At 42.5% G+C, this 11,645-nt stretch overlaps 1 protein-coding gene across 2 annotated transcripts in view; it reads right to left on the bottom strand.

Moving 5' to 3' along the window:
• Positions 1-3,766: 3,766 nt before the first annotated feature.
• The window catches only part of ARID1A (AT-rich interaction domain 1A), an 82,521-nt gene continuing 74,642 nt past the window's right edge, over positions 3,767-11,645 (bottom strand). For both annotated transcript variants that reach the window (XM_068269234.1, XM_068269235.1), the window contains exons 19-20: positions 6,841-6,971; positions 3,767-6,738 (exon numbers count right to left, since the gene is read on the bottom strand). In XM_068269234.1, coding sequence (XP_068125335.1) covers positions 5,092-6,738; positions 6,841-6,971 — 1,778 coding nt within the window. In that variant the 3' untranslated portion in view covers positions 3,767-5,091. The remainder of the gene's footprint in view (positions 6,739-6,840; positions 6,972-11,645) is intronic.

The raw sequence follows: 11,645 nt of genomic DNA, 5'->3' as shown, positions 1-11,645 counted from the left end.
AGCGGAGATGCGTATGCGATCTCCAGCAAAAGCCGGCCCCAGGACTTGACGCCAATTGGCGTTAGGTGGTCTTGGGGCTGCCGACGCAGTCACGCCCGTTGGCGTGACGCTGTCGTTATGTAGTTAACACTTTGCATCCAGACCTCGTTTCCCCCTTATGGACCAGAGCAGTTTTAACATTTTAGCTATGTCACTATTTAATCAGCAATAACATTATCCTTACTTTTGACACCTAAATCAAATATACCGTATTTTTCAGACCATAAGACGCACCTAGGTTTAGATGACAAAATCCAGGGGAAAAAAAAAAAAAATACTAAACCTGGTGCATCCATGGTGCAGGGGCATCTTCTCCTCCCCCATTATGTCCCCTTTGTACTTGTTAGGTCACTTGTATCCTCTTCTGCCCCACGTCCTTCACTGTCCATGTCCTTATATGTGCCCCCTGTTCTTATTTGTGCCCCCTATGTCCTTCTCCCTGCCTCCTGTGCTCTTCATCCTGCCTCCCTCTGTCTCCTGTCCTCCTCTGTCCCTAATCACATCTGTCTCATGTGCCCTTTCCCAAGTCCTGTCCCTAATCCACTCTGCCCAATCTGCCTCCTCTAGGGCATCCTAAGGCATTGTTAAGGATTGTGTAGAGAGTGTGAGGCTTACCCCCATGACGTCGCCACAGTGCGACTATGACAAGCGGCAATCCTTGTGTTAAAGTCGCTGACAGGTCAGTGCTCGCAGGCAAAGCATTTCCCTTTTCACTTCCGCGTTAGTGACGTATGCGGAAGTAAAGAGGGAAATACTTTGCCTGCGAGCACAGACCTCTCAGCACTGCGGCTTTACAGCGAACATTACCGCTTCTCAGATCTAGATATCTGGGTGTAGAGCAAGCGGATCCGCCGCTCCAAGTACGGGGCAGAGACTAAGATGAGGAAGCTGCTTGACGATTCAATCGCTGCGGAGTGAGAAAGTGACAGTATATATCGGTAGCTATTGGCAGTAGGACATCATTACTAGCACCGGGTTAGCATGTAACCTGATGATTGCCCTCTCCGATGATGAGATATGCGGGATGCAGGCAGAAATTGCGGAGGAGAAAGCAGCACTTTAATCCTTTAGGCACAGCTTGAGTCGGAGGGAGGGGAGTCTAGCTTAGCCTGGGGACATTGCCGACAAGCAGATCGGCATGCTCCACTGTCACTGATTTAGGGGAGGCAGGTCTGCATTTGCACATTCGGACCATAAGATGCACCAACATTTTACTTATGGTCCCTTATGGTCTGAAAAATACGGTATATAGTTTTCTTCAAGACTAACTAGACTTTCATTGTATGGTATTTTTTTTCCCTCTCGAATAATTTTCTTTTCTAAGCATTTTAATAGGAAGTTTTAGCAATTCCAGTTTAAAAAAACAAAAACGCTATTGTAGATTAAAACAAACAAATTTTGTTTGGCCATTTCTACTGATCACAAAACTTCCTGTCACAATTTATGGTGAGAAAATAAAAGTATTTTTAATGGCAAAAATCTATCTCATTGGCTCAGGGAACATATATTCCCTTTTACCAATTAGTGCTGCAGCAGATAGTGCCGGAGGTTTTTTATAGGAGCAGGGTGTTAAAGCAGGATTGTCACCATAAAAAAAACCCAAATTTCAACAGCAACTGGTCTGAGTGTATTAAGTGAAAAAGATGCTAATCCTGCATTCAAAACTTTTTCTGCTGTTATGATTTGGAGTTATCACATATTTAAGGAGTACTGGCCCTTTAGTAGTCAGTGCCAAACAGTTGCACGCTGGGTTTTTTTTTTAATCTATAAAATATTTTTCCTCTTCCATTTCCCTGCCTAGCTGCTTATCTGAAACACGATCCCCTGCTCACTTGTGTTTACAAGCAAGGCTGAGGTGACTCAGCAATTGAAGGAGGAAAAAAAAAGTAAAGGGCAGAAATTACATTAGGATTTAGCATAAACGGTGGGCAAAATACATGGTTCCCACCAGGAACAGAATTCTCTTCATTTACTTTATAACATTCACTGAAATCTAAATGTGGGCAGTACAATACATGTGTTATGCAAGTAGATCAAGTATTTATCTACAGTAGTTCTATATGCTTTTTTCCCCCTGGTATAGTATGGCTATGTTGGTGGTACGAGGACAGGCTTGGGAAAACTATCATGCATTACGTTTCCTCCAAAGAATCAACAGGAACAACTACTTTTGCCATTTCTTTGAAATGTTATAATTAAGTCATGCATGTCTGTGTTAAAGTGGATCCAAGATGAAAAAACTAACTATAACAAGTAACTTGTCTATATTTATCTTATATAAAGTTTATATAGTTTACAGAGCAAACCTAGCTCCAAACAGCTTCAACAGTATGATTATTTCTTCCTGTGATACAATGAGAGAGGCCATGTTCTGTTTGTTACATTACACAAGCAAGCTGCTGTGCATCTTTAGCCCTCAGCCTGTGAAATTTCACTGCCCTCTGCCTCTGAAATCTTTGGCTAGTAACACCACCTCCTCCTCCTCCTGCCCAGACGGAGCTCCCATAAGCTCTTGCTACATATGTCTCAAAGTGCTAAGGCTCTGGAGCTGTGGGTGAGGCTTGTTTAGTTTATAGGGAATTAGAGTATTAAAACAAAAAAGTATTTGGCTTACGGAATGCCCTATAAACTATATGAAAGGAACACGATTATGCAATGAGTAAAATTTACCTCAGATCCACTTTAAACTAAAAATTCTGGTTGTGGAAGAAAAAAAAAAAAATCTCATCGTCATCAGTGCTGCACTGATGTTTGTAATCTTATGGCCTGTTACACTTTTGGAGCGATTTTATAGTGATTTGGTGTGAAATAGGCCATAAGATTTCCTTGTCCGAGTGCTTTACTATAATAAAAATGGGAAGCACTGGCTGCATCGAAATTTCTGCTTTACCACATTAACAATAAGCTGTAGAGGGCAAAAGCCCATGCTACACATTTTCAGTTTAACAATTTGAAATAGGCTTTGAAGCTCATTTCCTCAAGTTTCTGCTAGTAACACGGTCAATTGGCTGAGTTTTGTATGCCTAGAAAATACAAAATTCAAGCTTGCTGAAATGAGTTGCCATAAATCCATCCAATGTACAGAGCTACATTACATGGCAGTTTTAAGGAGGACTGAAGATTTTCGCACAAATGAAAATATATAATGTATTAGTCTCGAGAAACAGAATTATGAAACCTGATGTTACGGCTGACGACAGGATCATAAACAGAGCATTAAGACTTTCAAAATGAGTGGCCAATTGCAGTGTTGACTTTCTTGTAACGGGTGAAACTACATGGCCTGTATTTTCAGAAAAACTGCTCTAACCATGACCTATAACGGCCCGTTCACACCGTTTGTTGTGTTAAATATCAATGTTTTATGTTGCAATGCGATATGGTCTGTGGGCTTTCACACTAAATGCAGTGAGTTCCATGAGCATTTACAGCTGCAGTGAGGCATACTTCCATCCTACTGTATGCCTAACTATATACGGTGCTATAGTCGCACCGCAACTACCGCGTAATGCAACTTTTCAGCTATGTTGCATTGCAGTCTCATCACAACAGGACTGTGTGAAAGGGCTCTAAATTCTAACAGGGGTAACGGACCATGTACCTCAGAAGTCTGAGAGCATAGGAATACACATATAAAGAAACACTGGTAAAACTGGGTCAAGCAGTCTGGACTTTACAGGAGTCCAATTGCCATGGCTTATTTACAATAAAGCTCTTCACAACTCTATTAACAAGATTTAATGTACATTTATTCTTAACACGGGAACATAGAGTATAAAGATTTCATACTGAATAAATGATATATTCATTAAGCAAAATAAAAATAAAACAAATAAAAGGAATAGGCTGAAATTTACATTTTCTTCAGAGCTACAAATATGCAGAAATCGCTGGAAAAAAAATGTCAAATTGTTTCTGGAACTGAAACCAAAAAAAGGAAAAAAAAAAAAACCTCACACCTTGATTGGAAATGAAAAGGTAAAGTAAGTTGAAACAATTGCTGGATATACAAAGGGTCAAAGGGAGGGGAAGGTGGTGCAGAGCCTGTTGCTCTTTGGATCAAACAATCTGTAAAATATTTCTCCTTCTGGAGAGTAGATAAAGGGGGACTGGGAATAAGTAACCGTGGCCCCCTTTTTCTTCAGATTCAGGGGAAATCTTGTGAAAGTGGTGAAGGGTTAAGTGAGGGAAAAAAGTTGAGGGAAATACAAGAGGTGTCTTTAATGTACATCATCATATATATACAGACATCGCAGCTTGCAACCTACAAGCTAAAGGTTAAAACCAGTTATAAGAGGCGATCTCCGATTATTACAATCTAAGTTTAAAGAGGTAAGGGTGTTGCTTCACATGAAACTTTGGGGGAAAAGCGACTTTTTTGTGTGTCTCTCTCCTCCGGAAACTAAAAGTGACCTTTGTCACTCTCCATTTAAAAACCTACATCTGGAGTCTCTGAGGTTGTGGGTTTTTCCAGCTCCGATTGGATTCTGCAGGGTTTCTCAGCACAGTTAAAAAGGTAATGTCTTTTTGGGACTTTTTTTTTTTTCTTTTTATGTTTTCTTCTCTGTTTAAAGGTACAGGGCACACAAATTCTAGTCTAAAGATTGCAGGGTGAGGAGGAGGGCAAGTTTTTTTTTTCTTTTTTAGAATTATAGAAGGGATTCCTTCTCCCTTCTTGGTGGTTCAGAAGTCTTAACTCCTTTGAATATGGAGCCCATCCCTTGGCTGTCGCAGGGGTCTAACAGTAGAAGTGGGAGGGTAGTTAAGTACAGTGGAACCCATTCCCTCAATTAAAAAAAGAAAAAAAAAATCACTGAAATACAGTAGCTTTGGTTATCACCAAAACACAGAGAGGAAGAGAAAGGGAAGGGGAGGTCCACAAGGGTGGCCATGCCTCCTCTCTGGGGCGGACAGTGGATTGAGACGTCGTTTTTGCATAAATAAAAAAGGGAGGGAGGGGAACATAAAGGAGGGGAATAAAACAGTCAGGGAGGATTCCATTCTACCGTGATGAGAGGAGGAAACTATCTGGGAAGATGTCCACTGTAGCCGTCATGACTGACCAATCAAAAAGAGGACGTCGCAGATGACCTGTGACACAGAGCAGTTCATTAGTGGAGATACTGAGATGTCCAGCAGACGGGACTCGTACAGCGTGAACTCTGAGTGATTTTCCTCAACCTTGGCCAAAGCCAGCAGGGCACGTGAGGCCCGTCTCATCATGTCCGTACTGGTGGGCTCGAAAGAAGCAGAGGGTCCATGTAAGTGGGCAGCCTGGGTGGCTGCCAGACTATCTTCAAGAAAACCTAACAGGTTACCAATGCTGCCTTTCTGTATGGCAATAGCCCTTGCTGATAAGCTATCTCCCTGTGCTAAGTTTGCTAAAAGCACCACTGCCATTTCCCTGCACACATGGTTTTTTCTGTCACTTAAGAACCTCACTAAGGTTCCATGGAGCTTCTCAAGACGTGTGAAAGGGGGTGTAGCCAATATTAGGTCCACATTGCTGTCTTGAATGCTCAGTTTGCTCAGTGCTTCCAGTACCAGTCTCTGGGGCGAAAGTACTGCATTGGGACCCAACGTTACAAATGGATCCTGAGCCTCTGCTGATGGACAAACCGCCCAGTGTAGCAAACCATCAAGGATGGGTAGACAAATGCTCTCTGGGAAAGGGGAAAGGTCCAGCTGACCAGAGATGTTGGCAAGAGTGACTAGCGTATTCTCACGCAGCATTTCCAAACAGTCCCACCACCATTCAGCCTTGTTGCTGCTAACTCCTTGATCTCGCTCTTCCTCCTTTTCATAAGTAAGAGGGGCTTGTTTCCTTTCTGGGTGCTTATGATGAAGCAACACTAGTTTTCCAAGAATCAGCAGCAAACCTGGATGCTTGGACATTTCCAAGTCATTTCCTGGCACAAAAGACAAGCTGCGCAAGATATTAGATATGCACACACAACGCCGCGAAAGAGCATCTTGCCAATCTTCCAGTGTGCACAGTGGGGTTTCATCTTTGCTACGTGGTTCATCCTCCAGAATTTTAAGACCATGCCTGTTACGTGGTGGGGGGCTACCACCCAATGCAAAGTCAGAATCCTCCTCAGCGGCATCTCCATCCTCTGATGGCAAAGAGCTTGATCTGCAACATAGGACATCATCTATTGTAGGAGCAGTGTCCTCTGTTCCATTTACTTGCTGTTCCCGCACTCTGCGCTTTGTCTGGAAGCGTTTGCGGACAGGGGGATCAGGTCGCCTCTCAAAGTGAGTTTGGATGTGTTCTGTTGTATCACCCCCTCCTATTCGCCAGTGTAAGAGGCCACTATCAAATTCCTGCCGACGACCCAGCTTGTGGGAACAGTCTAGCACAAAGGCATCTTCCCGTTGTATAACCTTAATTGGGAGTTTGTCAAACTTGCTGGCATGCCGCTGAGTATCCTCATTGCCTATGCAAGGAGCAGAGTAGGCTTTTCTCTCCTCATCTCCTTCATCTTCACTTTGGAAACCATCATCCGTCAGTGAATGGCAGTCTTCCCCATCACTATATTCAGCATTACAAACAAGTGGGCTATGAGAATTTCGAGTGGAAGGATTGAGAAGGTTCTTTTGCCCAGGCTCTCCAACCTCATACTCCCGAAGGATCCCAAAGATTTCAATCAGGCAGCGTCGGAAATATTCCACCAAAAGCTCCAATAGCCCTGGAAGCTACAAGAAATGAAGGGGAGAATTAGAATGCAACATTTGAACAGGTGCGTGAGGTGTGCACTTGAAAAACGAACTTCACAATCTGCAGACATGTAAACTCACCTGGCTAAGGTTAAAGGTCATGATGCTGTTGTCATCATACAGAAGAATGTTAATAGTGTCCAGTGCCCAAGTACTTTCAGCAAGTAAGCCAGACTTCAGAGACATCATCACACGCCAAGCCTCAGGTGTACCTGAAACGAAGAGGATTTGTAAAAGCTAGTACCACACTAACAAAATCTAATGTATAGCAACGTAGGTATTTGAGACAGAATTACCCCTCAAAGACCCAAAGCAGAACTACACAGTCATCACAAACGCAACATCTGAAATTGACCCCCTGCAATTCCTGTAGCATGAAAATAGCATTGCTAAAGTTATATGGTTTAAAAAAATAAAATAAATTTAGAAAACTTTTCTAAGCTGTAGTCACTTATTATGCTTAAAGGAAACCCGAAATTAAATACATCTCAGGTTTTATACTTAGTCGAGGCTTCCCCGAGCCTGCTCAGGGTCCCACGCCGTGTCCCCGGGCCACTCCTGTCCCACCACACGACGGCCCAGTACTGTCAGAGTCGCATTTTGTTGCACTGGCCTGGCCGCACGCCCTCTTGTGCTCTCGAAGCCGGGAGTATTCCATGCCTGCACAGTAGTTATTGCGCAGGAGCACATCGCTCCAGGCTACGGGAGTGTGGCCAGGCACCACGACTCAGAAACAGTACCATGCCGTCCTGCGGGAAACAGGTGCAGACCAGGGACATGGTAATGGACAGAAGTGGCCCAGGGACATGGCAAGATGCATTTCATCTCAGTTACACTTTAAAGGAAGAATGTTGGCAATGATTTGGCATTAAGACGTTTTGGATCTTTCTCAGAATATGCAGGTTGCATCCTACAGGCATTATCACTTGACCAAAGGAGAGGAAAGGCCTTTTAAGCTCAGAAACAAATCCCTAACATTTTAATTTATGCTATAGGCCAGTGTTTCGACATTTTATGGGTATGTACTCCTATTGAAAGCTTGTGCTGGCCAAGTTCCCCTTGATACAGATACACTTAACAGTAGTACTTAAAGGGAACCGAAACTGAGAAGGATATGGATTTTACCTTTTAACCACTTCACCACTGAGGGGTTTTACCCCCTGACCACCAGAGCAATTTTCACCTTTCAGCGCTCCTTCCATTCATTCGACTATAACTTTATTATTACTTATCCCAATGAAATGAACTATATCTTGTTTTTTTTGCCACCAATTAGACTTTTAGGTGGGACATTATGCCAAGAATTATTTTATTCTAAATGTGTTTTAATGGGGAAATAGGAAAAAATGTGGGAAAAAAATTATTTTTCAGTTTTCGGCCATTATAGTTTTTAAATAAAGCATGCTACTGTAATTAAAACCCATGAAATGTATTAACCCATTTGTCCCGGTTATAAAACCATTTAAATTATGTCCCTATCACAATGTTTGGCGCCAATATTTTATTTGGAAATAAAGGTGCATTTTTTTCAGTTTTGCATCCATCCCTAATTACAAGCCCGCAGTTTATAAAGTAACAGTGTTATACCCTCTTGACATAAATATTTAAAAAGTTCAGTCCCTAAGGTAACTGTTTTTTTTTTTTTATTGTATTTTTTTTTTTTTTTTTTTAATTACAAAAAAAAAAAATTGGGGAGTGTGGGAGGTAATGAGTTAATTTATTGTGTAAATGTAATGTTTGTATATGTAAAATGCTTTTAGGGTGTAGTTTACCATTTGGCCACAAGATGGCCACAGAGTGTTTGTTTCCATGTGACCTGTAAGCGTCCGGAAGGACGCTTACAGGAAGCAGTAGGAGGCTGGGAGACGCACAATGATCTCGCTGTTTCTGAAAGAAGCAGCAGATCATTGCGGGGGCTAGATCAACGAACGGGAATGGATTTTCCCGTTCATTGATCTCCGGGCGAGCGGGCGGCGGCGTGCACGAGCGGCGGGTGCGCGCGCACGAGCGGCGGGAGCGCGGACAGCGGCGGTAGCGCGGAAGGTACGGATTTCTCCGTCCCTGGTTTTTTAGGAGGGAAAAAAGGGGCGGAGAAATTCGTACCGCTGGGGGTAAAGTGGTTAAAATACTACCAGTTGCCCGACTCTCCTGCGTCTAATACTTTTAGCCACAGCCCCTGAACAAGCATGCAGATCAGGTGCTTAACTGAAGTCAGACTGGATTGCTGCATGCTTGTTTAATTAAAGTTTAATTTAAAGTTTGTGTGATTCAGCAACTACTGCTGCCAAAGACATCAGCAGGATGCCAGGCAACTGGTATTGTGGTATTGTTTAAATGGAAACATCCATATGCCTCTCAGTTTAGGCTCCCTTTAATAATTGTTTCTAAACTGTTTCCAAGCATTTGCTATTGTTTTTTAATTCACTGAAATACTAGTTTGGCTGTTTACACAGGAGTTCTTTTCTGAAACCATCAATTTATTAAACTTAAATACATCAAGCCCAGGTATCCCCTGGACCCATCAGAAGTACCCCCTGGGGTACGCGTACCACACATTGAGAACCTAGGCTATAAGCAATGCAAGAGATACAATGCAAACAGGATTTGTTGCAAGTGCAGCTCCACAGTTTCTTTTGAAAGGTTATAAAGTTTAAAGCATTTTTCAAATGACTTTTTGCAATCTAGAAATATTTAAGACTCATTTCCACAAATTGTTTTGAAATTTTTAATATCTTGGAAAGTAGACTTGTCTTTTGGATTTTTATGGTTTTCCTGTGTCCCCTAACTGCAAGAATCTTCCTGTCTAGACAGAAATATCCACACAAGTGAATGATAGACAAGGGGGAAAAAAAACTATTACCCAAAGAACGGTTAAAGGGAACCTTAACTGAGAAGGGATACGAATGTTTCCTTTTAAACAATACCAGTTGCCTGGCTGTCCTGCTGATCTTTGGCTGCAGTAGTGACTGAATCACACACCTGAAACAAGCATGCAGCTAATGCAGTCTGTCTTCAGTCAGAGCACCTGATCTACATGCTTGTTGAGGGGCTGTGGCTAAAAGTATTAGAGACACAGGTTCAACAGGAGAGTCAGGCAACTGGTATTTTTAAAAAGGAAAAATCCATATCATCAGTTTAGGTTCCCTTTAAAACTCCACGACAAGGTGTATTGATGTCATGTCCTGCTCCAGGAACCACTAGAACCATGAAAATCCTTGGTGGTTCAGAGAAAGGAAATGTCAAAACATCTGCAATGGGACACAAAGCACAATATCCTTTCTAAGCTACTGAAGGGGAAAAAAAAAAACAAAAAAAAAAAACTTGCCAGGCAAAGCAGAAGATGACATTCTAAGCTTAGCACATCTTTGGTGATTTTATTTTTAGACCCTCCGTTCCGTTAGCGCATGGTCAATGGGCAGACACATTGATCTAGAAAAATCACTGCAGACCCAAACTTGTGGTCAGTTCGGGGAAACAGATCTGTTCTAATGGAAGAACGTGGACGGATCCTACTGATTACCACAGGATCTGTTCACCTAAACTAACCTTTTAAGTCCACTGTAAACCAAGCCTTAGTATAAGTGGGCAAACAACAACAAAATTGTGTTTTCATGTAACTAGCATTAAAGGGACTCCGAGCAGTGCATTAACTATGGAAAGATGCATATAATTTTGATGCCCTCTTTCTTCTCTTTCCAATGATAGATCAATCGCTGCCCTAAGCCTTTTAGTTTGCTATTTTCGCAATCGAAATCGTGGCCAAACTAAAAGGCGTAACGCGGTGGTTTATATATCATTGAAAAGAGGAGAAAGATCTTCAAAATGTGTAATTTATTCTAAACTTTCCCGACTAGAATCTACCAGATTGCATCCTTACATTACAGGCTGGGAAAGGGAACTGGGGTTGCACAAGGAAAGCGAGGACTGGGCTGACTGTTGGTCCCGTATTTCTAGCTGCTCCACAAATGTATACGCTATAGAATCTGCATATAAAGTGTTAACTAGGTGGTACCTTGTCCCTTCAAGGCTACACAAACTCTCATCAGCTATTGACTCTAAATGTTTCAGAGGCTGTGGAAGGGAGGGCACCATGTACCATATTTGGTGGCAATGCCCACGTATCATACGTTTCTGGAGTAGGATTTTTGGCCTCATGCAGTCTCTCTTCCATATCACCATACGTAAAGACCCGTGGCTAGCCCTCTTCCACGGTAAAATTGATAGCCTTACGACTAACCAAAATAAACTTGCCTCCTTCCTTTTCCTATCTGCTAAAATGACAATAGCAAAGAACTGGAAGAAAACACCTTCAAACTTCTTGGAGGTCAAAGCACGTATGTCAGAATTCATGGTAAACGAAAAGCTAACAAGCATACTGCGTAACACACAATAAATTCCTTCAGATATGGCAACCCTGGATCGACCTGGAGTACCCGGATATAGACGCAAACCTGTTCACAACATATTAGGTTCCACTGGACTCCCTTGGACTCTACCCTCTTCTCTCTCCCCTTTCTCCTCTTCTTCTTTCTCCATTTTTCTCGGTATCTTTCCTTTCCTGCTCTTGGTCAGGAGATGGGAAACAGAGGGTGAATGGGCAGTCCAGCCCCTTTCTCCCTCACTTTTAGCCCTGTCTGCGAAGGCGGGCCCCCGGTTCTGGTCACCGTGGGGCTCCTAAGGATCGTACATTATGTTATGTTCTGTGTTTACTGTTTAAAGGTTGTGCGTGCTTTATATCTTGGTTTGCCCTTCCCGGTATATGATGCAGATGGCTGCCGGAAGGTTCGTGGGCCAGGGTGTATTGCTTATACCGTGTATGTACAACTGTTCTTTTTGTTTCTAATGTTGTATTTCTTAAAAATCAATAAAAATATTGAAACCAAAAT

The sequence above is a fragment of the Hyperolius riggenbachi genome, chromosome 2 (assembly GCF_040937935.1).
Source record: "Hyperolius riggenbachi isolate aHypRig1 chromosome 2, aHypRig1.pri, whole genome shotgun sequence".
NCBI classification, from domain to species: Eukaryota; Metazoa; Chordata; class Amphibia; order Anura; family Hyperoliidae; genus Hyperolius; species Hyperolius riggenbachi.
This window is presented reverse-complemented; position numbering and strand designations above follow the sequence as displayed.